Source organism: Trachypithecus francoisi, unplaced genomic scaffold (assembly GCF_009764315.1).
Source record: "Trachypithecus francoisi isolate TF-2019V2 unplaced genomic scaffold, Tfra_2.0 Lachesis_group2, whole genome shotgun sequence".
Lineage (NCBI taxonomy): Eukaryota > Metazoa > Chordata > Mammalia > Primates > Cercopithecidae > Trachypithecus > Trachypithecus francoisi.
This window is the reverse complement of record NW_022681465.1, coordinates 93,238,436-93,264,762: the sequence shown is the minus strand read 5'-3', so window position 1 is coordinate 93,264,762 and position 26,327 is coordinate 93,238,436. Positions and strand designations below refer to the sequence as shown.

The window sequence follows — 26,327 nt, the reverse complement described above, 5'->3', positions numbered from 1 at the left end:
CTACCTGGCTGCTTGCTTTCTATCCCTATTTGACTTTTTTACAAAAATTCAGTGGATGGGACATAGCCCTACTTTACAATGTTAAGAAGCATTTTTACTTTAAGTTGGCTCAAATTAATAAAAGACACAGGGCCAGGTGCGGTGACTCAAGCCTCAGGGCCAGGTGCGGTGACTCAAGCCTGTAATCCCAGCACTTTGGGAGGCCAAGGTGGGTGGATCATGAGGTCAGGAGATTGAGACCATCCTGACTAACACGGTGAAACCCCATCTCTATTAAAAATACAAAAATTAGCTAGGTGTAGTGGTGGACACCTGTAATCCCAGCTACTCAGGAGGCTGAGGCAGGAGAATCATGTGAACCCAGGAGGCGGAGGTTGCAGTGAGCTGAGATCATGTCACTGCACTCCAGACTGGGCAACAGAGCAAGACTCTGTCTCAAAGAAAAGAAAAGAAAAGAAAAGAGACAAAGCCTCCTCTTGAACTGTTTTCTCAACTACTTGATCATTTGAGTCTCTTCTGGGAAGGATGGACCGGCAGAGCAAGGCCCAGTGCTCATGTTCTGAATGTAACTGGCCCTAAAGCACAAGAAGCCCAAGGGCTTGTTTTCTGTGTGAGTCAAGGAAACACCTGCTACCTCGTGAGACAAGTCTGATCCAGGGGTATTGGCAAGGAAAGGTATGCAGGCCTTGCACAGAGATACTGAAATTGCTTTTGTTTCCTTCCTTCCTAATTTTGTCTCTGTAGATGTCTCACTGTTTCCATGGGTTTATTCATTTCCATCACCACCACTACCCCCACTTTTTTTTTAACAGTTGTGTATTCAACCAGAGAAAATGAGTTTAAAAAAACAATTATGATAGTGAAAAAAAGAGCAGATTCAAAACTGCCATATGTGAGGCCCATGGGAGTCCCTGATTAATTTTCATTTTTATCATTTAGTTCTGAGATTGGCCTGTTTCAGTAAATATGAGAGCAAGTGTGGTTATGGACTTGATTTCCTTGCAACCTTAAAAACAAATGAACCAGCTTGAGTCTTTTTCTTACCATGGTGAGTTCCTGTTAGGCAAGAACTGTAACTCCATGAGCAAGTCGTCCCAACACAACAGGGGCAGACCTTCGTCACATAGCAACTCCCAAAATGGGAATTTGGGTGGATTTTAGAGCACAGTCAGCTAACCTTGAGAACATCATGGTTGTAGGCAAAATTTTCTGTTCCTCTATTTGTCTTTCCGCTCCATTCTTGGGTCCATATTCCCCTACACATATTGGATGCTTGAAATACTGACTCTGAAAGAATAATCAATTAGCAAATAGTTATAAGGAGTAGGACACTCAAGGAGTCTAGTTGAAAAAAAAAAAAGGACCAGCATGATAATTGTACGAAAAGTATTTGTAGAAATTCAAAAGTGGAGAAATCACTATATATTGGGAAAGATTAGGAAAAGTTACATATAGAACAGCAAGGTAAGCTGAGCCTTAAGTAGGTAGGAAGGTTGGATGAGAGCCAGCAGGGTAGACAGGAGAAGCCATGGCATTTGTGGAGTATACGTTGACAGAGGCAAGGAGGTAGGTTTGGTCAGGTGTGCTAAGGAGACAATGAGTCTGGTTAGAAAGGAGTTTTCAGGGAGTGGAAATGGCACCTAAGGGGAGCATATTGTTAGGCACTGGTTTATTGAAAGAAAGCCTCCAAGTGCAGTGGCTCCTGCCCATAATCCCAGCAATTTGGGAGGCCAAGGTGGGCAAATCACTTGAGCTCAAGAGTTTGAGACTAGCCTTAGCAACACGGCAAAACCCCATCTCTACAAAAAGTACAAAAATTAGCCACACGTAGTGGCATGCACCTGTAGTTACTTAGGGGGTTGAGGCAGGAGGATTGCTTGCACCCAGGAGGTTGAGGCTGCAGTGAGCCATGATTGTGCCACTGGACTCCAGCTTGGGTGACAAAATGAGAAAGAGAAAAGGAAGGAAGGAAGGAGAGAGAAAGAGAGAGAGAAAGAAAGAAAGAAGGAAGACAGGGAGAGAGAGAGAGAAAGAGAGAGAGAAAAAAAAGAAAGCAAGCCTAGGGGATTTGGATTTCATCCATAGACAAAAGAAAGTCATGGACATTTTTGGGCAGGAGACTGGCATGGAGGGAGATACCTCTAAAGATGACTAATCTGATGCTAATCACCAAAACCAGTGTCAGGAGGCTCCTACACAGTCCAGCTCTGAGGCCATGAAGCCTGGGAGACTGGGAACTGTCCACTGCCAAGAACTCTGGAGGCTTCCCAGGGTCCCCTTAGGAAACATCTTGCAGATAAAGCCTTCCCTTTCTCTAAAAATCTCCACATTCTAATCCCCTACTTTGCCCTTGACAGTCTGGTCGACTATGCTGTACTAAGATGTTAAGAGCAGATTATAACTTAAAGTAGGTACAAGAGAACACAAAATTGCACAGGTATGAGAAATATTAAGAAGCAGGCTCACTATGAGAAATAACTTTTCATAGAAACCTTCAGAACGTATCTGGTAACATCTAGTTTACAATAGTAAGAAACAAAAAAAAACAATTCGAGTGTTCTGGGATGGGGGAAGTTTCACAAGATGGCATTTACTTCAAATTTTTCTTCAAGTGGTGTCATTTGGGTTGTGGTTGATGGCTATGACACCAAGAGAAAGCAAGTTAACTTGGATTAAGTCTCTTTTCTGCTTTCCAAATTACATAGATTTCTCAGGGTCTTTGCCCTCCCCACATCTGGACTCCAGGAATGAGTCATTTAAGGAGACACCCCAGACAGGAGTTTCTGTTCTCTGCAGTTGTTCTAATGAGCACTCTGTACTTTGACTGCCTGTCAGACAAATCAGGGAAGAAAGCAGGAGTCTCTAAAGCAGTCAAGCAAATTTCCCCAGGCTTACAGTCTCAAAGAAATTGGGCCTGGCCAAAATGACCTCAGGCATCCACTGAGGAGAAGAACTTGCTTCTAAGAACTTCTCTCCAGCCTTCCATTTTTCCTTCCATGACAGGCATCTGTGGGGTGACAATTAGGTGTGGTGGGTGGGCATTTCTGTGGGCTGGCAGCCTATTTTAACTTCCAACTGTGGGAGTGAGCTTTAACTCTATGCTAAAATTAGGGGAATCCAGCAACTCCTGTGGTTATTTCAATCAGTTCCCACTTATTGAGTAGCAGCGGCACAGTTAAGTAATAACATGGTAACCTTGCCAAGACATAAATGAAACGCTGAGTGTTGCCCAGTTGGAGCTGAAATCACTTCAATGATCTAAGCTGAGAGCCAAACCAACAAAAGGGCTGCTGGCCTCTGGGGGTGGGGGAAACTGGGGACATGGAACAGAATCCCCAGAGCAGCTCTTTTGATGCTGGGGGCAGATTTAAAGGAGTGGGCACTGATTGGCCTGGTAATCCAAACTTCACTACAGAAATGCCAACAGCCCCAGGAATCAGAAAGGCTCAGTTTGCTCTTCCTCCAAGAGAAGGCACGTGGGCTCTGCCAGAGGAGCCCACTGCCAGACCCAGGGATCCTGGAAAGACCCTGGCCCCTGGTGCTTGAGTTCACACCGTGGCAATGAATGTAATCATGATCCAGAGAAGCAGCTCCTAAGCCACACTGTGGAGAACATTGTTCTGATTGGCTCTGCTTTGAGAAGATGGTTTTCTCTAGCTGAGAGAGACAGAGGCGCCATGCCAGCTCCCGGTTCAGATTGGCAGGTAAGGTCAACAGTAGATCAAAAGAAGGAGAAGGGCAGAACCTTGAAGAAAGGTTCTATCCAGGATTCTTAGGGCACCAAAGGGCCACCAGGCCCTAAGTCATCCCCCTTGGGTTGGGGTTAGAGCTGGGGGAGGGACCTGCGGGGACGGAGGCCACTGATAACTGCAGACTGAGCACTCAAGTTTTCAGTTCATGCAGGACTCTTTAGCTACCTTTACCCACTCTTCTGACAGTCTTAGCCATTTTACTCTGATGGTTAAGTGGACCTGAGTTCAAATCCAGTGTGCACTCCAGGAGTCAGGGCCTACAGAAGGCTAGGAATGTCAGGAGACAGGATTGTTGGTGGCTGTCTCAGAAGTCTGCCTGCCACACGTGATGATCATTTAGCCCAGGGGTGGCCAAACTTTTGACTCCCCTGGGCCACATTGGAAGAAGAATTGTCTTGAGCCACACATAAAATACACTAACACTAATGAAAGCTGATAAGCTAATAAAAAAAAATCACAGAAAAATCTCATTATGTTTTAAGAAAGTTTATGAATTTGTATTGGGCCACATTCAAAGTTGTCCGGGGCTGCCTGCAGCCTGTGGGCCATGGCTTGGCCAAGCTTGATTCAGCCTGAGAACCGAGTGAGCACCAGAGGAGAGGGAAGAAGGAAACCCGTCCATGGCACTACCTGTTTTACAGTGGCTGTCAACTCTGGCTGCATTTCAGAATTACTTAGGAGCTTTTTAAAAATACCTATACCTGGGCCCCACACCACATATTCTAATTTCACTGGTCTCAAGTGGGTGCTAGGCTTCCTCCCCATGTGATTCCAATGAGCAGCAGGCCGGGCAAACACCGATTTCATCTCTCTAGCAAAGGTTAGATAAGGAAGGGGATTTAAGCTTTGACTAACACAAAGGATGAGCATAAACTCTGAGGGGTTTCCAGGTGGGAAGGCATGTTAAAGGTCACCAGACAGATCCTGTTCCTCCCGACCTGAGAACACCATCCCCGACACCATCACCTCCACACAACCCCCGACAAGGAGAGACACCTTGACCTCTGCACCCCCTTCTTCCCCATGCACACTCGAGGCCAGGCAGTTCACAGTGGGACACAGCTGACTGCTCAAAGGTTACCTTATGTTGAGCTGATTTCAATGATCTCTTCTATTTTTATTCCTATCCTTTGAGTTTTATTAGAAAGACATAAAGAAAATTCCACATGATGTTGTTTTAAAAAAAAAAATCTGAGCACCAGCTGTGTTCCTGGATTGAAGGTTTGGCCCTGTTGTACTTTCAAATAACGAGGATGCCTGCCCAAGTCAGAGGGACAGGTCTCAGCAGCTGTGAAGCTCATCTCCTCTCTCTGCCCCTGGAAACTCATCTGCCATGTGTCCTAGCCTGTCTATACCACAGCATCTCTTATCTTCTAACAGTACCAGGGGATTAAGAGCTTAATGGGTTTCCTTGACTTTTGTTACAACAATTACCTTCACTGCCTTACACTAAAATTGAGGCTATACAAAAAAAAAAAAAAGCCACTTTTAGATCATTAATTAAGTAATGTTTTCATTTTATAATTTTTTTTTTTTTTTGAGATGGAGTCTTGCTCTGTTGCCTAGGCTGGAGTGCAGTGGCACGATCTCGACTCACTGCAAGCTCCGCTTCCCGTGTTCACGCCATTCTCCTGCCTCAGCCTCCTGAGTAGTTGGGACTACAGGCGCCGGCCACCACACCCAGCTAATTTTTTGTATTTTTAGTAGAGATGGAGTTTCACCATGTTAGCCAGGATGATCTCCATCTCCTGACCTCGTGATCTGCCCACCTTGGCCTCCCAACGTGCTGGGATTACAGGCATGAGCCACCGTGCCTGGCCTTACAAATATTTTTTTTAAAGCCTATTCTGTTTCCAGAAGTGCTAGTTTCCAGAGAAGTTAATGGTGAAGCAAAGGCAAACCCAGTTCCCCATCATGGGAACCTTAACTATATAATCACACAAACACATGTTAGACCACACCTGTGATCTGGGGTGTGCAGGAGATGTACCTGGTGATTTGAGGGCACATCACCCTTGCCTGGGTGTCAGGGAGGGCTTCCCTTGAAGATCTGAGGCTTTAGCGGAGATGGGGAAGGTGAGGAGGAGTTAACTCTGGGGAGGGTGGGAGCCAGAGCATCCAGACAGAGGAAGCCTTGCAGGAAGAGGCCCTGGAACTGGGAGGGAACACGGGTAGGAGAAATTGAAAGGAGGGTTGTGTGACTGAGACCCAGAGCAAGGGAAAGTGGGTTGACAAAGGGGCAGGAGCCATCTTAAAGTGCATTATGACCCTAAGAACAATGGGAAGACATCAAAAAGTCTTTACTAGGCAGGAGAAAATGTTTAAATGTTAGCAGTAAACTTCACATAAGGTACTTCCTCACTGGCCAATTCATACCATTATTCTGCATTTAGGTTTTAAAACATGGAAAGTTCCTTTTAAAAGCCAAAACATTATTTTTAAATATCCAAAAACCTCTATCATTTATTCATTCATTTGTTCATTCTACAACTATTCTTGAGCACCCATTATGCACCGCGCCCTGCCTCTCAGTCACCACCAATATGGACTTTACACGCGGGTGAGAGAGACAGACAAGGAACAACAGCCGTATGGCCAGGGGTCTCTCCAGGGCTCTTGGTGCTCCAGTGCCTCCCTGCACCCAGCCATCCTCAAAGCAACATTGGTATGAATGAGGCTGAGACTCACAGAGAAAGACAATCAATAGTGAACAAAACAAAGTCGTGGCTCCCCGCAGGCTGACAGCCTAGTATAGGGAGCTAAGAACACATAACAGATAAATCGCTTATACACACACCAGGTAGTTATAAATGCTACAAAAAATAAAACAGATAAGAGGAGTAGAGAATGATGACGGGTTTGCTGTTTTATATACAATGGTCAAGAAAATCTCTGATTAAGTGTCATTTGAGCAGAGAATGTGCTTGGAAGCTCTATGGAGGAACCACATTCGAGGGAGATGGAATCACAGATGCAAAGATTCCGAGGTAGAAGCACGCTTGCTTTGTTCTGGGACCACAAGGAAGTCAGTGTGGCTGGAGGGGTGCACAGGGAATGGTACAGAAAAGGGAATTGTCCCTCAGGAGCAGAGGGTTATGATGTCAGAGGCGAGGCGTGAACCAGGTCGCATAGCACTTTCTAGGAAATAATAAGGAGTATGGATTCTATGTTGCCATGGGAAGCCAGCATCCTTGCATGAGGTGGTTAAGTGCTGAGAGAAAATAAATCAGGTTAAGGGGCTAGAGAGAGACTGGAAGGCTGGGGAGGCAATTTAAAACAGGCAGAGGAGCTCTCTCTGAGGAAGTGACTTGAGGACTGAGTCTTGAACTATCTGAAGCAGCGACCATGCAGATTTCTGGGATAAGCCAGTTCCAGGCAGAGAAAATAGCACTGAAGTGGGAATAAGCATGACATATCCTGGAAAGAGCAAGAAGGTCAGCGTGGTCAGGGCACAATACCAGAGGAAGCAGGGGGAGGAGGACAGCCCTGCGGAGGCGGTGGGATGGTACTTGGCTTTTATTCTAAATACACTGGGAAGATTTGGGAGGACTGTATGTAGAAATGACATGGTATGTGTTTTCATGGGATTACTCTGATTGCTGCATTGGAAATAGACAATAGCAGGGAAGAAGTGGAAGCAGAGAGACCAGATAGAAGCCTGTTGTAGTAGCTAAGGACTAAGATGGCAATGGCCCGGATAGAGGTGGCTGCAGGGATGAGGCTCAGAACCTATTCTGAAAGCAGAACTGACAATACTCACTAATGAATGGGATATGAAGGTAGAAGAAAGAGAAATCAAAGATGATTTCTGTTTTTGTTGTAGCTTGTTTTTTTGTTGAGGGAACTGGCTGAAAACCCAGTAGATTTTGGTGGCCGTTCTTGACTAAGAAGAGTGTGGAACAAAGCCACAGAGTCACAGCCCCAGACAAGACCTGAATGAAGTGCTACAGCCTGGTGGTGGCAAGACTGGGAGGGAAACAGAAGAGCACTATGAGACAGAATCCAGAAGCAAGGAGAGGAAGGAAAGGCCTCGGAGCCCCTAAGGAGAAGGAGGTTAGGAGGACCTGAGGGAAGACTTCACAGCTATGCTCCCTAGATTACTTTTGTGATCATTATAGAGTAAAATTGACTTTGTGTTTATATGTATTTACAGGTCTATGAATTTTAGCCATTGTACAATATATATAAATAACCACAACCACAATCAGGATACAGAAACAATTCCATTGCCCTAAAAAACTCCCTCATGGCATCCCTTTTTTGTTTGCTTGTTTGTTTTGGTTTTTTTGAGATGGAGTCTCACTCTGTCACCCAGGCTGGAGTGCAGTGGCGTGATCTCAGCTCATTGCAACCTCTGTCTCCCAGGTTCAAGCAATTATTCTGCCTCAGTCTCCTGAGTAGCTGGGACTACAGGCATGTGCCACCACATCTGGCTAGTTTTTGTGTTTTTAGTAGAGATGGGGTTTCTCCAATGTCAGCCAGGCTGGTCTTGAATTCCTCATCTCAAGTGATCTGCTCGCCTTGGCCTCCCAGAGTGCTGGCATTACGGGTGTGAGCCACCGCACCTGGCCCATGGTATTCCTTTGATCTGTTCTCCATTACTATGTTTTCGTGTCTTTTTGAGGTTGCCATAGAAATTGAATCATATAGTACATAATCTTTTGAGACTGGGTTCTTTCATGCATAATGCCTTTCAAAGGCCTCGGAGACTCATCCACTTGTTGCTTTTTATTGCTGAGTAAAGATTCCAATGTATGGATGTACCACAGTTTGTTTATCCATTCATCCGTTGAAGCACACTTGCAGTATTTCCAGGTTCGAGCAATTAGGAAGAAAGCTTTTGGCAGGCACGGTGACTCATGCCTACAAGCCCAGCACTTTAGGAGGCCGAGGTGAGAGGATCAGTTGAGCCCAGGAGTTTGAGGTCAGCCTGGGCAACATGGTGAAATTCCATCTTTACCAAAAATAAAAAAATCAGCCAGGTGTGCACTTGAGCCACGGCGGTCGAGGCTGCAGTGAGTCATGATCATGACACTGCAATCCAGCCTGGGTGACAAAGTGAGAAGATTTGGCCTCAAAAAAAAAAAAAACAAACAAACAAAAAACAAAAAAGCTGCTAAAATCATTCATGCACAGGCTTTCATAAGAACATAATTTTTCATTTCTCTAGGGTAAACACCCAGGAGCAGGATTGCTGGGTGATATGGTAAGTGCATGTTTAACTTTGTAAGAAACTTCCAAACTGTTTTCTAGGATGGGTGCTGCATTTTGCATCCCCACCTACAACGTGTGAGAGTTTCATTTGCTTTGTGTCTTCACCAGCACTTTGTGTTGTCAACATTTTTCTTTTACTTCAATAGATAGAAGTTAAAACCACAATTAGCTATCATTACATTTGTGGTGGTAACTTACCCTCTTAAGTTTTTAAGTGCACTACATTTGGTTTTAATTTATATTTCCCTTATGACTAATGATGTTGAACATCTACTTAAGTGTTTATTTACCATCTTTATATCCTCACTGGTGATGTGTTCAAAACCTTTGCTCATTTTTTAGTGGGTTATTTGTTTTCTTCATATTAAGGTTTGAATAATCTTTACATATTCTAGATACAAATCTTTGGTCAGATAGGTAATTCGAAAATATATTTTCCCAGTGTGTGTATTGACTTTTCATTTTCCAAGTTAGATCTCTCACTGAGCAAAAGTTCTTATTTTTGATAAAGTCCATTTGTCAATTTTTAAAAATAAATTGTGCTTTTGGTGTCATGTGTAAGAACTCTGCATAACGACAGATCATAAAGCTTTTTTTCTAGGTTTTCTTCTAAAAGATTTGTAGTTTTACATATTACATTTAAGTCTATAATCCACTTTGAGTTAATTTTTGTATGAAGTGTGAGGTTTAAGTCAGGGTTTTTTTTTTTTTTTTTTTGCGTATAGGTTTTCAATTGTTTTAATACCATGTGTTGACAAGATTATTCTTCCTCCATCGAACTGTTTGTGCACCTTTGTCAGAAATCAATTAGCCATCTGTTTGGGAGTCCATTTCTAGACTCTATTCGGTTCCAACAATCCTGAGCCTTTTCCTTTGTCAATACTATACTGTCTTAATTACTCTAGCTTCATAATTAGTCTTATTATCAGGTGGTGTGATTCCTACAGTCTTACTCTGTTTTAAAATACTTAAATAATTGCTTTGAATTTTCATATAAACTTTTTATGACTTTACTTTTTGTTTTTTAAATGTTTATACAGATGTAGTTTTTTTTCACTGTTGTGAGAACACTTAACATGTCAACATATCTACCCTTGTAAGTTTTTAAGTGCACAATATTAACTGTAGGCACAATATTGTACAGTAGATCTCTAGAACATATTTGTCTTGCATAAATGGAACTTCATACCCATTGAAGATGAATCCCTCATTGCTCCCTTCTCTTTGTCCCTGGCAACTACAATCCTACTCTCTTATTTTATGTATTTGAGCTATTTTAGATACCTCATATAAGTGAAATCATACAGCCATTTGTTTTTATGTGACCGGCTTCTTTCACTTAGCATAATGTCCTCCAGGTTCATTCATGTTGTCACATATGGAAGGATTTACTTTTTTTTTAAGGCTAAATAGTGTTCCATTGTGTATAAATACCACATTTTCTTTATCTAATCATCTGTTGATAGACACTTAAGTTGATTCCATATCTTGGCTATTATGAATAATGCTGCAACAAACATGGAAATGCAGATATCTCTGTATATGTTCTTAGGAGATATGCCTATCCAAGGTTCTTTGCCAGTTTTTTAGTTGGGTTATTGTATTTTTATGCTATTCAGCTGAAGGCATTTTTAAACCTTATTTTAGATATTAAACTCTTATCAGAATATGTATACAAATATTTTCTTCCATTCTGTTGTTTCATTTGTTATACAGTATCCTTTCAGTTTGATGTAGTCTCAGTTGTCTATTTTTGCTTCTGTTGCTTGTGTTTTTGATATCATATCTAAGAAATCATTGCCAAGACCAATGTCATGAAGCTTTTCCTCAATGTTTGCTTCTAGGAGTTTTAAAATTTCAGGTCTTATGTTTAAATCTTTAACCCATTTTGCATTGATTTACATGTATGGTGTCAGATGAGGGTACAATTTCATTCTTTCACATGTATACATACAGTCTTCTTAATAAATTTAAAAGGCCATATACCATGATGAAGTGGGATTTATCCCTGGGATGCAAGGATGGTTAACATATGCAAATCAATTAAAGTAATACAGGACATTTAAAAAGGATTGAATTTTTTTTTTTTTTTATACTTTAAGTTCTAGGGTACATGTGCACAACCTGCAGATTTGTTACATATGTATACATGTGCCATGTTGGTGTGCTGCACCCATTAACTCCTCATTTACATTAGGTATATCTCCTAATGCTATCCCTCCCCACTCCCCCCACCCCACAATAGGCCCCGGTGTGTGATGTTCCCCTTCCTGAGTCCAAGTGATCTCTTTGTTCAATTCCCACCTATGAGTGAGAACATGCGGTGTTTGGTTTTCTGTTCTTGCGATAGTTTGCTGAGAATGATGGTTTCCAGCTTCATCCATGTCCCTACAAAGGATACAAACTCATCCATTTTTATGGCTGCATAGTAATCCATGGTGTATATGTGCCACATTTTCTTAATCCAGTCTGTCACTGATGGACATTTGGGTTGATTCCAAGTCTTTGCTATTGTGAATAGTGCTGCAATAAACATACATGTGCATGTGTCTTTATAGAAGCATGATTTATAATCCTTTGGGTATATACCAGTAATGGGATGGCTGGATCAAATGGTATTTCTAGTTCTAGAAAATTACATGATCATCCCAATAGATGTAGAAAATGCATTTAACAAAATTAAAAACCTTTTCATGAAAAAAAAGAAATCCTCAACAAACTAGGTATAGAAGGAATTTACCTCATCATAATAAAGGCTGTATATTAAAAGCTCACAGTGATGTCATACTCAATGGTATGGTAAAATCACAAAAGCTTTTCCTGTAAGATCAGCAAGGCAAGGATGCTCACTCTCAACATAGTACTGAAAGTACTTCTATGCAATATAGTACTGGAAGTCCTAACCAGGCCAGAAAAGAAATAAAAGTCATCCAAATCAGACAGGAAGAAATAAAATTACCTCTTTACAGATGGCATTATCTTATGTGTAGAAAGCCATAAAGACTCCACAGAAAACTATTAGAACTAATAAATGAATTCAATAAAGTTGCATTTCTATAGGCTAATAATGAACTATCCAAAAAGGAAATTAAGAAACAATTCCATTTACAATAACAACAAGAAATAAAATACTTAGGAATAGGCAACGATGAAAGAGTTGTATACTGAAAACTATAAAGCATTGATGTTTTATAGTTTTATAGATGTTTAAAGAAAGAAAAAACACATAAATAAATTGAAAGATATTACGTATTCATGGATCAGAAGACTTAACACTGTTAAAATGTCCGTATTACCAAAAGTGGCCTGTAGAGTCAATGTAATCCATATCAAAACCCCAAATGGCATTTTTTAAAAAAATAGAAAAAACAATTTTAAAATTCACATGAAGCCACAAAAGACTCCAAATAGCCAAATCAGTCTTGAGAAAGAAGCACAAAGCTGGAGACATCACACTTCCTGATTGAAAAATATATTGCAAAGCTACAACAATTAAAACAGTATAGTACTGGCATAAAAACTGGCATACAGATCAATGGAACAGAAGTGAGGGTTCAGAAATAGATCCATATATATATACAGTCATCTGATCTTCAACAAGGGTGCCAAAAATGCACAATGGAGAATGGACAGTCTCCATATAAATTTTAGAATCAGCTTGTCTCTACCTACAAAAATGCCAGGTAGGGTATTTTGACTGGAATTGTATTAAATCTACAGATCAGTCTGAGGCTAACTGACCTCTTTACAACTTTGAGTTTTTCAATCCACTAATGGGGTATGCCTCTTCCTTTATTTAGGTCTTTGTTGATTCCTTTAATTATCATTTTGTAGTTTTTCACACAGATCCTGTGGGTGTTTTGTTATATTTATAGCTAAATATCTCACTTTTCAAAGCTACTATAAATTTTTAAATTTGTTTTCTAATTATACATTGCTATTACATGAAAATATTATTAATTTTTCTGTACTTACTTGGTATCCTGCAATCTTATTAAACTCACCTCTTTGTTCTAGGAGACTTTTTTGTAGATTCCTTGGAATTGCCTTCATAGACATATATGAGACGTGGTGAATAGGGGCAGTATTATTTCCTCCTTTGCAATATTATGAGTCACTTTTTTTATTTGTCTTTTTTATCTGTTGTCTTTCTTGTCTTTTCTTGTCAACATTGTGCTTGCTTGAACTCCCAGCACAATGTTGAGTAGGAGTAGTGAGTATGGAAATTATTGTTTTGCTCCCTATTTTAGAAGCAAAGTACATAATCTTTTATCATTAAGCATCATGTCAGCTATTAGTTTTTTATACATGTTATTATTTGTTTGAAGAATTCCCCTTCGATTTCCAATTTTCTAAGAGTTTTTATCATGAATAGATGTTGAATTTTATCACGTGATTCTTCTGCAGCAAATCAAATGAATGTGTGATTTGGGTTCTTAAACTGTTAATATAGTGGATTACACTTGGTCATGGTATGATAATTCTTTTTATGTATAGCTTGATTTGACTTGCTAATATGTTGAAGAGTTTTTTGTGTTTATGTTAATCAGGAATACTTCTCTGTAGGTTTTTTTTGTTATCTTTGTGTTTTATCATCTTTGTGTTTATTATGTTTTTTGTATGAATCTTTATAAGAAGCAGATGCAGGTAAAGCAGTGATTAGAGGAAAAATTCTACATTAAATGCTTATTTAAAACATTTGATAATGCTAGGGAAAAAAGAAAGGATTTAAGTCAACAATGTAAGCTTTCATCTGAAGAAACTAGAAAGAGAAAAATCCAAAGCAAGCAGAAGGAAAAAAACAATAAAAAATAAGAGCAAAAATCAATGAGACAAAACATATGTGTTTGATATCAGGTTGATGCTGGCTTCATAATATGAGTTATGAGTGTTCTCTTTCATTTTCTAGAAGAGATTGTGTAGCGTTGATCTCATTTCTTCTTTAAATTTTAGGAGAATTAATCAGTGAAATCATCTGTACCCTGTAGATTTTTTTCAGAAGAATTTTAACTAGAAATTCCATTTGTTAATAGTTATAGAACTATTTAGGTTATCTATTTTATCTTGAGAGTTCTGGTAGTTTGGGCTTTTCAAGGAATTGGTATAGTTCTTCTCAGTTGTTGAATTTATGTGCATAGAGTTATTTGTAGTATTCCCTGATGCTTGTTTTTTTATTGAGTTGTTTGTAGTATTCCCTGATGCTTGTTTTTTTATTGTGATATGTAGGATCTATAGCAGTATCTTCTCTTTCATTCTTGATATCAATAATACTAGTCTTTCTCTCTCTCTTTCTCTCTCTCTCCCCTGCCCCTTTGTCTCCTCCTCCTCATCCTCCTCTCTCCCTCGCCCCACTTCATCTTATTAAAGGCACATCAGTTTCATCAATTGTAATGATCTTTGCAAATAACCAACTTTTGGGTTCTTTGTTTCTCCTCTACTATTTTTCTGTTTTCAATTTCATTGATTCTGCTCTTCATTGCTTCCTTTGTTCCTATTGCTGCCATTAAGAGATTGCTTGGGGGCTGGGGTATGAGGGAACTGAGAAAATACAAAAGTAATAATGGATTTTTGCACTCTTTCTGAGAGTTAGAATCTCTCACTCCTTTAACCAGCTTCTCCTGGAGTTCTCTCTGCTCCCTGGTGCCCACTTCTGGCTCTCAGGCCACATTGTATTCAGAATGGGAGACCTCAGAGAGGACAAATAATAAATTCACCATAAGTTCAGTGATACTCCAAATTCTGGCCTTTTTCCCCAATTTGCTTTCTACTATTTAACTTTTGTGTTCCTTATACACTCTGTCCAGGTTCTATAGTTTCCTCAGAGCAACTAGGTGGAGTGTGTTTCTTTCATCTGACCCCAAACTGATCCCATATTCTTTGAGCCAATTCAAAGAAGGGCATAGGACCTGATATATGGAACCATCTTATCTTCCACCATCACTATCATTCTATCTCCATGAGCTTATCTTCCACCACCACTCCATTTCCATGAGTTCCATAGAGATCTCCTGCAATGAGATTAAGGTGACTTCAAAGTATTGTAGCACTATTCACAATAGCAAAGACTTGGAATCAACCCAAATGTCCATCAGTGACAGACTGGATTAAGAAAATGTGGCACATATACACCATGGAATACTATGCAGCCATAAAAATGGATGAGTTTGTGTCCTTTGTAGGGACATGGATGCAGCTGGAAACCATCATTCTCAGCAAACTATTGCAAGAACAGAAAACCAAACACCGCATGTTCTCACTCATAGGTGGGAATTGAACAAAGAGATCACTTGGACTCAGGAAGGGGAACATCACACACCGGGGCCTATTATGGGGAGGGGGGAGGGGGGAGGGATTGCATTGGGAGTTATACCTGATGTAAATGACAAGTTGATGGGTGCTGACGAGTTGATGGGTGCAGCACACCAACATGGCACAAGTATACATATGTAACAAACCTGCACATTGTGCACATGTGTCCTAGAACTTAAAGTATAATAAAAAAAGAAAAAGAAAAAAATATAAAAAATAAAAAATAAAACAACAAAAATTGGCACCCCATGACTAGACAGATCCTAGAGAGCTTAAAAGCAATTTTTCCCTTTAGAAATCAAGTCCTACTACATAAGAATGGGTAGTTTGCCCCAAAGGGGATATTTAGTGAATACCATCTTGGAACACTATGTTCAATTGTGGTATAGGTTGCCCTGAAGGCCTATGGTTGGTTTCATGAAATTATCTTCCAAGCCAGACTGACAGTTTTTGAGATGACTGGATTTTTCTTCAAGGAAAAGCAAACTTACCTGTTCTTCAGGCTCATGCATACTTCCTGTGGTCTTTTCTGATGCTAGGTAAATTTGTTCCAAGTTTCCCGTGCTCTACTAAGAGTACAGGATCAACAAGAGCTGGGAATCCACATCATCCTTGTAAAGTGGAGTACCAATTCTCCTAGTGCAGTTAGAGAGGAAAGCCCCAGTGGCAATACTCTTGCAGGCTTTATGGAAAGGTAAGTGTGGAGGAAGCCTAACACTAAATGAGAAATCCATACCTTTCCTACATGCCTGCCTGAACGAAATAAACCTTGTGTTACTATACAAGGGCTTGTCTTTTTAATATATTTTAAAATTGAAGTAAACATGGACATAGGGTGGGTGGCTCAAATTGAATGGTCATTGTGCAGAAGGCTGGATATCTCACTGTTAGTTACACAATAAAAGAGGATCAGATAAACACAGACATAACCTCTGCCTCCACTGATAATGTAAATCATCCCTTGTATCATTTGTCTTTCCTTCAGGCTGGATACAAAAGGCATAGAAATGAACAATTCATGCCTAAACACAGAAGCGCTTGAAAGCTAGTGTATGTCAGATGTTTATTCTAGGTCATCATTAAGGGGTTGAGTGGATTTGCTTATAAACACAGGCTATTCTGTCAGTGGGGAGTGGGAGAGATAGAGTGTGTTTTGCAGTTGGAGACAGCTCTTTTAAAGCCACATTGCAACTTTTTTGCCATGCACAGTAAGTTATGAAGATAATTCTTTTTATAGGTTATGAAATGTTGTCCCCTGAGCAGTGGAAAGTATAATATGCTATAGAAACAATGCTTTTTCTCTCCACTTTGTGCAAATGCCATTTTTCATTACCCACTGAGTGAGAGCTTGCTAGAGATTGAAATGAGAGCAGGGTTGCCCCTCCCACTAATGGTCAGGCACTTCCTGACACAAACTCAGCAACGACCTCCGTGGGCGCCTGAGGAGGTCTCCCCAAGCAGCTTCCCCCACAGTGAAGTCTGAAGCGCCAAGCCCTTGAAGGATGTCACATCTTTTCATGTTACCCATTTCCACCAGCCTCATTCTCTGCCTAGGGTTTTGTGGGTTGTTGTTTTTCCCACCCAGTCCAACCAAAGCAGCTGAAGAAAAAGTGCCAAGACAAACAGAATGAGAGCCTTGGGGACCCCGTAATGGGTACAGAGCATGAGTGTGGTAATCATTCTTTTGATTTGTGCTCAGATATGTTTTCTATTTGCTTTTTGCACAGAATGCACATTTTCCCCCTGGATCGCAAATAATCTGAACCAGGGTAAAACCATTACAAAGTGGCCTTCAAACATCATGTCTGTATTGGAACTGAATGGCTGATCAGACATTTAAATACAGAAACTGGGAATTCAGGTAACTGGCACTGATATGGTTTTGTTTGTTTTTTGTTTTTTGCTTTTTGTGTTTTTAAAAAAAGCATGCTCCAAGTTGTTTAAATAATGTTTGTTTGCTTGGGTTCTGTCTCTTTTTTCTTTTCTTTCTGTCCTTTCATCTATCTTTTTTAAAAAAGAATTATGCGTTTTTCCCTTTTAATTATGTTCTCATTTCAATGATTTGGTTTTATCCACAAAGCCAAAAATAAAGAAATGATTTTTATGTCGTTCCTAACAATTAAGACAGGGAGAAAAGATAGAATTCTCAACACCTCCCATGTCTGCTCATCGCTGCTCTTTTTCTGGGGCCATACTTCCTGGGACAATCTTCATCTTCTTACATTGTCATTGGTGTCTCCTGACCAGCCTCTTTTGAAGTTGATTGCAAGTAAAGAAAAAGTATACATACAATGACTGCTTTAGCTGACTGTCCTCCATTCTCACCCAGGAGAGGGGGGAAGAGGAAAAGCCCGGTTGGGAAATAAAGATGAATGTGCTCCCACGGTGCTGGGCAGGGCTGTTTTGTGCTGGAGTAGGCAGGCAAAGGTATCTCACCACGGGGCTCTGAGTCCCAGGTTAATGTCAAGTGCTGGGTTTTCTTTTAGTTACTCAAGGATCAAAGGGAAATTATTCAATAAAAAGAACTTAAAGGGGACTTCTGTGCCCACATAAACCTTAATCAAAAACACTTGTTCAAATGTAGCTTCCTTGACCTGCCTTTTCGTATTGTCTTTTCAGCTCTTATACATACACATTTGTGATTAAAATAAAGATTTTCTCCATCACCATTCAGCATTTCCTTTTCCTCTCAGCTGACCAGAATTTCACCAGGGTGACATGACAGTTTGTTGCTAAGGAACTGAAGACTATGTCATAAGTGAGCATTCTGATGAAGAGGAGTGAACAGTTTGCAACAGATTGGATATTAAGAATAAATCAGCTCTCTGTGTATGTCCCTGTGTGGTGGTGTAACTGACAACAGGTGAGAAAGAGAAGGCTCAGGGCATTCCTGCTTGAAATGTGAATTCTTAGCCACCTCCTTTGTAAAAGCTGCTATTCATCCCCTCAATTGCCTCTTACTTGTAAGAATGTCCTCATGCATTCGAGAGTTCACTTCAGCTTGTTTTGCTTCTCTCTGCTCAGATCCATATTCCTCCACACAGTCATGTCAGAGATTTATCACACTATGACCTTAGTCATATCCTCCTTTAAAAGGAGTCAAGCACAAACTTCACAAAGCCTCTAATATTCTAGGTGTTCAGCAGGGAGACTGGAACATGAAATTCCTCCCACTTGGAGCACACCCACATCAATGTTTCTCTAAAATCTATTTATCTTAGTCACGACCTATGAACACGAATAGAATGTGGTGAATGTTCCCTGTCTCTCGTGTGCCTGAGCACTGGGAAAAGTTAGAATTTGTACAGTTGTAATTTCTAGGGAGGAGTGCAATAACTTCACAGTTTTTTAAACAGAATCATTTAAGAAGGAGAGCATTTTAAATGTGTCCCTTCTCTTTTGCACCATTTAAAAAGATCTCTGCGTCTCAATGCAGTTCTTCTGCTATCAGATATGTGGCTGATTTTGTGATTGTTAGGTTAAGAAAAATGGGAAAATCTGACAGCAGATGATTCCACAAATGAATGATACACATACAATAATAGGTAAGTACTCACCATGAGTAAAACAAACAAATATATACAGAAAAGGAAACAGTGATCCTTTGAGAACTGAAGATAAGAGCTTCATTACCTACATAGAAAACTACAGGAAGATCTGATCTAAATTTGACTGAAGGGAAGTAAACTTCAGTGGTCAAATCCTTGGGTGGTGGGCCAACATTCTGCTTGAACTCTGTCTCTACTGCAGTGCGGGGCAATTTGGAGTAATGCATGTTTGTTCTGCCTAATTGAGAAGGTTGGAAGCTAATGAGTTTTCTGAACACTGCAAAGAAGAATGTTACATATGAAAGAGAAGCCAAGGGGTATATGGAAATGAAAATGAAAATGAAAAAAAAAAACGTCCTGAGAACATGGGAAAGTTCATTGTGGTGGGCTGGGAGAAGTCCAAACAAAACAGGTTTCAGAAAGAGGTGAAGCAGTTAAAAGACACTCACCCGAGCTAGAACAAAACTATAAATGTAGAGTTTGACCCTGACCTCCCATAAATGATGCAGGCATGTGTTGACAAGCAAACAGACCTACAGCATGTCATTTGATTCTGCCCATTGTTTATCCCATTACATGGGAATTTCTTTCTGTTCTCCTTGGGTTTTTTTCCCACCCACCCCAAATGTTTAAAGTCTATATGCAATCTGAGAATAAAAAGTAAAAGCTACCTCAATTTACTTAATTTAATCTAAATGCCTAATTGAAAATGTATAATTGGACAGACAAGCCTTTGATTAGTGCCAATATAAATTTGGATTAAAGAGATTAGGGCTATTTAGCCTCAAGACAAGAGTATTTAGGAGTCTTAACACAGATTGAATTGTTTGTATTCAGGGCTCTGCCAAAATGTAGAGGGATTAAAAAAAAAAGAGTAGGAAATAGGCTCTGCCCTTGGGGATTTGGGACACAACAGTCTAAAACATATCAAAGAGGCACACAAAATTGCCCAAGCTAAGGGTTCCAAGAGCAGCTTTGGCCAAACACACTGCAGAAGAGAGGAGAAATCAGAAAAGCCTATCAGAAAGGGAGATTCTTGTCCTGATCATCAAAAGATTTAGAGATGAGAAGAAGGAAGAGGGTGTCCTTGGGCTACAGAATGCTATATGGAAATGGAATGAGACTGAAATACCTCTGAGATGATGAGAAATATTCTGGTTCTTTGTTGGTATGTGACAAACTACCTCAAAACTAAGTAGATTAAACAAAAATTATATCTTGCTCACAATTTTTGTGTTGCAGTCATTCAGGAAAGGCTCAGCTGGGTGGCTTATCTCTGCTCTACATGGCACTAGGGTCCATTTCCAGCATGGCTTCTTCACTCATAAGTTTGGTGCTTGGAGTCTGTGGTCTCTCTCTCTCTCTTTCTCTCTCTTGCCCCACCTCCTCCCCACCTTCCTTACTCCCTATTATCTGCCCCATGTCTAGGGCTTCTCACAGTATGGCAACCTCAGGGTAGCAGGATTTCTTTTTTTTTTTTTTTTTTTTTTGAGACAGAGTCTCGCTCTGTCGCCCGGGCTGGAGTGCGGTGGCCAGATCTCAGCTCACTGCAAGCTCCGCCTCCCGGGTTCACGCCATTCTCCTGCCTCAGCCTCCGCAGTAGCTGGGACTACAGGCACCCACCACCTCGCCCGGCTAGATTTTTGTATTTTTTTTTTTAGTAGAGACGGGGTTTCACCGTGTTAGCCAGGGTGGACTCGATCTCCTGACCTCGTGATCCGCCCGTCTCGGCCTCCCAAAGTGCTAGGATTACAGGCTTGAGCCACCGCGCCCGGCCGTGTAGCAGGATTTCTTACAAGGCAGCTTAGGGTTCCAAGAGATTGTTTTCAGAGACACAGGCAAAAGCGGCAAGGTTTCCTATGACTTAGCCTTAGAAGACCCAAACATCATGTCTACCACATTCTGATGTTTAAGCAGGTCTTAAAAGCCAGCCTATATTCAAGGGAATGGGAATTAGACTCCATCTCTCAATGGGAAAAATAACCAAAAAAAAAAAGTTTTGCCAACTTTCATCTACCAGAGGGAACAATTAATAAAGCAGATGGTTTAAGTGAGTGGTCAGAGCCACAGCAGGACAATCATCAGAGTGAGAGGTGGAGGATGAGTGCCAAGGACTTTAAAGGTGAAGTTGAGAGATTTGAACACTTAAAGAATAATACATTCTTCTCCCAGCATAGTCTGTCTTGTGAAACTGCACTCAGCTGGATGGAAGACAACACATGATCTCCTAGAGTTCCCAGGCACTGAACTAAGGCAATGAAGGAGACTGAAATTCTCCATCTGAATCTCTCTAACAGGAGACTTTCTAGACAAAGCGTATTTGGTTATGAAGAACAGAAACTCATTCAAGCCAGTTTAAGAAAAGCAAGGACCAATTCAAAAGCACTGCAGGCAAGCATAAGAGCATTCCAGGACAAGAGATAGGGGAGCTGGGCCACAGGAATTCTGACAAGTCTGATACTGCAAACCCCAGAGCCAGGGTTACTCTTCTGTTCCTGACATGGGCCTGAGGTCTCTCATTTCTTTGCCAGCTTTGATCTCTTTCTTGTCTTCATGGACAAGCTTTCTCCATTGACTGACTCATCAGAGTACACAGGGCTGAAAATGACTGACCCAGGCCTGGGTAACCTTTGATTCCCCCAGGACCAATATGCCTTTGCTTCCAAGCACCCAATAGTATCTGATTACAGGTTGTGTATCTCTGGACTTGAATTCTGGAGATGAGGCATTTAATTGGATTAGACCAGTCTATGGATTGGTTCCCCTTGAGAGAAACGTTCACTTTTGTTTCAATCAGTGATGGCTGTAGAGCAGGCTTAGGTGTTTAAAGACAAGTAACATGAAAGCATCATTGCCTAGCTCCCCTCTCCATATCAGTGAGAGGCCATAGGTAGGAAGCAATTCGAGAGAAAATGTGTAGGATAGCTAAATGACAAGAAAGAATGACCAGGTGGGAAACATGCCTGGGGCTGGGGCTGGGATAAAGACATAACAGGCTGGTCTCCAAGCCATTCTTCATTCAAATTCCAAACCCCTTCCCTGATAGAGTCAGACTCATTCCCTATTGAACTTGTCCTGGCAGCCTTGATGTATGAAGCAGTAAAGTAATGGACAGTAATGGATGGTATAAAAGAAGGTGCCTTCTTATCTGACTCTCACAGAGGATTTTACAATGGTGTTGGGGGGTATTGGCCCTCTCTTTCTGCGTTATTCTCCAGTATACATATCTATGCTCAGGTCATAAGGGAAAGACTGATAGCATAAGTGCCTTAATAATTTTAATGAAAATTATTAGGTTTTACTTAACATGATTTACATATAGCTCACCTGCCTGCACAGAGCTCCTATGTAGAGATGGCAGGGATCCCTGCAGCAGGGATAACCCCAGGATTAGGAAGGGTGGGATAGGGAGGGAGGGAGGGAGGGAGGAAGAAAGGAAGGAAGGAAGGAAGGAAGGAAGGAAGGAAGGAAGGAAGGAGGGAGGGAGGGAGGGAGGAGGGTAGGAGGTAGGGAGTCAGGGAAGGAAGGAAGGAAAAAATAATATGCACCAGGTAAAGAGGCTGCAAAGGGGGTACTTATGGACAGAAAATAATCAGGGTTTTTTTAAAAAAGATATAATATAAAATAAGTATTGCTGAGCATAAGAAGTGTAGGAACGGGAAGAAAATTAAATGAGAGATCTAGATCCATGGAGTGCAAGTGAACTACAAATTTGGTAAAAGTTTCATTTGTTTTGAAATTTTAAAGAGAATAATTTGTAAATTTAGAAATAAACATCGATTTGGCATCTTTAAAAAACAGAATAATTAAGTTTTAAAAACTGAGTAAGAAAATAAATCCAGTTGGAGAAAAGTAGTAATGGCACCGCATACTGTCATGAAAGAATGCAAATCAGTATTTTCCTTTCCCCTAATTAGCAGATATAAATCAGGATAAATTATAAATTGATGAGAGCTCTTTCAACACAGGAGAAAGATATTGACCTTCTTGTGGTAAAGGTAAGTATGAAGTACATTAAAATCACCATTTTGGCAGTAATCAAGTTTACCTCTACATTAACTTTGGACTATGACACCCCTTCAGAAATGCTGTCTGCTCAAAATTCTCCAAACACAGCACTGAATGGAATTCTGCTGGGGTAGAAGAATCGTGACCGGGCAGTCAAAATCAATTTGTTCCTGTGATTGACATGAGGGCCTGTGTGTCAGCCAAGCTCTCTCATACCATCTGTGCTCTGATTATGATCAATAGGTATTTGTGATATTCCCAGGAAATGTGCTGTTTGATTACTTTTACATGGGAGAAAAGACAAAAACGTCTCAACCTGGAGTCTACTGATGTGGATGCAGAAGCTGGTTGATGAATTATTAGAATATAGAGTTTGCACTGATAAACTTTTGAACTTTCATTGAACTTGTAGATTAAGAATAGGCAGTTTTTCCAAGAGAAAAATTCACCAGACAACCAACAATTTTTCTTTCACATATTTAAGCAAGATGTTCGATCTGGTAAGGAAATAATAGTAATTTATGTCTTTGATAATTGAGAAGGATTATAGTTCTATACACAGAAAAAGCAACCATCACTCGAGCCCTGTGAGTCACAAAGCCATTAAAGAAGAAGCTTCCAGCTTAAAAGCAGATGAAACCTCCGGATTTGGAGGGTGGTGTTCTTCAAGACAGAATTAAGAGAGGGGAAAGAAATCCCCACGTACTTGTAAAATTAGGGCCCTCTCTCTGCCTCCCTTCTGAACAAGTATAATGACACTTTCAAGATTCAGCTTGACAACCCACACTAAAAGAAAAGCATGCATACACAAAACCATTTCCTTTAGTGCACATGGCTCCCCTGCATATACCACCATGACCACACAAGCAGAGGCCCACATTGACCTTCAGTGGGAGGCAACCCTCCAAATAGTAACAATGAAGCTGCCTCCTTCAACCTGCAGAGACCCATAATTCTCAGAACATCATTTGTCCGGTAATCTGTAGGAACAGCCTGGAGCAGATTAAAGGTTAAGAAGGAAGATTGTTGACCAGCTGGAAACTTGTGTTTGGTACATCCAACTAACTAAGGGTCTAAGAAATTATTTTCCTGATAAAATAGCATCAGCTGAGATCAGGTTTCTGAGAGATGGGTGTTATTAATTTTGCTGCTACAACATCGAACAGCTTGCATTAAAAATACACACTAGATTGTGGCTCTTTGGCTTGACTGGTACAATGCACCAGAGATTTCAAAAAAATGCTGACCATTCCACAGTTCAGTTGCCCTTATTAATGATAAGTCCCGTCACCTCCCTTTACTTTAATGCTTTGCTTCCCTATAATTCCATTTGAATCAATCCTATGATTATTTTTAAGCCTGCACCTTGCTAGTGCTCAAAAAATGAGAGGACACAATCTTACTACTATTTGTTAGTATCTGGTATTTATAGCATCACAGGTGTTATAATGTAAGCTGGGGAAACAGTCAACAAGAATGAGGACCACAGTCTCAAATAGAAGGCTAGGGATGGAGCCAGCTCCACCTGGGGATCTAAACTAGGGTATCTTGGTTGCCAGTAATGGACACTTACTCAATTTTTCTCAAGTAATGTAGATTAGAAGATGTTACTATAAGAACCTATGACCTGGTAGGCAAAAGTCATCATGAACTTGGACAGATCTGGGAACCCATTTTTCTCTCGATCTCCTCTGTCTTTCTCTCATGGCATGTCTACCATGTCCACATGTTTGCTCCATCCTCCTGTCTTTAACAACTTGGCTACTCAAAGTTTCTGTTTCCTCATAACTGTAGTTTGCACATGACCTCTCATGACCTTGATTCTATCTCCTGGTGTTTAACGTTAGTAATCGCTGCTTTATTTAAATTCTAAAATGGAGAGAGAATTTTATTGTCACTACTCACATTTCATGTGACCACATTCTGGGTTACTGGGTGGCCACTAGCTGAACTGCTCTAATGTTGATTATCCATATAATCAACATTATATAGCCTAAAGGCTATATAACTCCCTATAGCCTAAAGGACCAAGTGAAGGGATATAATAAAACTACCCTTTCATCAGGGGGAAGTTCAATTTATAAAGGGCAGAGTAGGCATTCTGAAGATTAGTCTGCCTGGTCCATGGGATAATGGGGAAAGGTTCTGTGGAGGAGATAACCTATGAGATGATCATAAAAGGGCCCCATGTGTGGATAGGCAAAGACGAAGTAAAAGTGGATATAGTAGCATAGGGAAAAACCAGAAATAGGAAAGAAAATATTACGTATTTTAGTTTGGCTAGAGCACTTCTCAAGCTTTCTGTGCATGTGAATCACCTGAGGATCTTGATAAAATGCAGATTCTTATTCAATGGGTCTGAGATGGGGCCTGGGATTCTGCAACTTTAAACAAGTTCCCGGGTGATGCTGATGTGTTGGTTCACTCTGAGAAGTACAGCTAGAAGAAAGAGCCTTGAATACCAAGCTAAGAAAGTGCTACTTACTCTACTTCAGTAAGTAATGAGAAGCCTTGAAGGATTTGGGAGAGAAGAATGATATAATCAGACTGGTGTTAAAAGACAATTGATTTGGCAGTGCTTTGTGGGATAGATCAGAAGAGAACTGGAAGATCAGCTATTTAGCAATTGTAAAGGCCAGGAAAGAGGTAATAAGGACTAAATCAGTATGATCACAGTGGAGGGGAAAGGAGGGCTATGTGAGATCAGCTATACAGCCAATTGAACATGCCCTTCCCAGTGTCCTTACCCAGTCTTGCTTTAGTTGACAAGAGAAGCGGCTTCTTCAGGCATCCTCTGGTGACATCTTTGTCCTTTCTGGGGTGTCTGCTTTTCATTTCAAATCACATCTAAAGATACATCCTCTCTTTTACCTCTAACCCTTAATTTCATTCTCTCTGCCTAACTGCATTTTCTATTGTGTGCAACTTGCTGCATGATTTAACTATATTATAACCACGTAACTATGTTATTTCACTGTTATTTCATTGTGTACCAGTAACCAAATTCAGTAACTGTATTTGTTCTGCTGAGGAGTTTTGTAGGAAGCATATCTGAAGGGCACCAGGCAATGAAGTAAAGTCTATTACCACCTTATCACCATCAGGAAAATGATCTGTTTGTTTGCAGTTCACTGAAGTACATAGCTAAAGAAATTGAAAGAGAGCTTAGGGAGTGTCGGAGTCAGGTCCACATATGGAGACGGATGGATACTCTGAATACTAGGCTGTGGTTCAAGACCCAAAAAATGGCTGTGACACTGTGCAGAAGAGAAGTTTCCAAATGATGTTATAGACAGGGAAGAAGAGCTGGGAGAGATATACCTTTTACTGTAATTCAGAGCTTCTCTTACTACCTGGCTTACACAGTCCCTACTATCCATTTAAAGCCAAGCCAAAAATAAGCTTGCTGTTAAATACAAATCCCAACTGAAATTTTCCTAAAGCTAAAGGCTTCATCATATCCTGTGATTATAGATATAAATGAAGAAACCTGGTG

At 40.6% G+C, this 26,327-nt stretch overlaps 1 protein-coding gene across 2 annotated transcripts in view; it reads left to right on the top strand.

Annotated features, from left to right (window-relative positions):
- LOC117065174 (60 kDa heat shock protein, mitochondrial-like) overlaps nt 1–26,327 on the top strand; it is an 80,239-nt gene that overhangs the window by 30,942 nt on the left and 22,970 nt on the right. The window contains exons 2-4 of one of the 2 annotated variants that reach the window (XM_033179663.1): nt 17,003–17,136; nt 17,969–18,138; nt 22,741–22,821. In XM_033179663.1, coding sequence (XP_033035554.1) covers nt 22,771–22,821 — 51 coding nt within the window. In that variant the 5' untranslated portion in view covers nt 17,003–17,136; nt 17,969–18,138; nt 22,741–22,770. The remainder of the gene's footprint in view (nt 1–17,002; nt 17,137–17,968; nt 18,139–22,740; nt 22,822–26,327) is intronic. The other variant, XR_004429850.1, reaches the window with a different exon arrangement.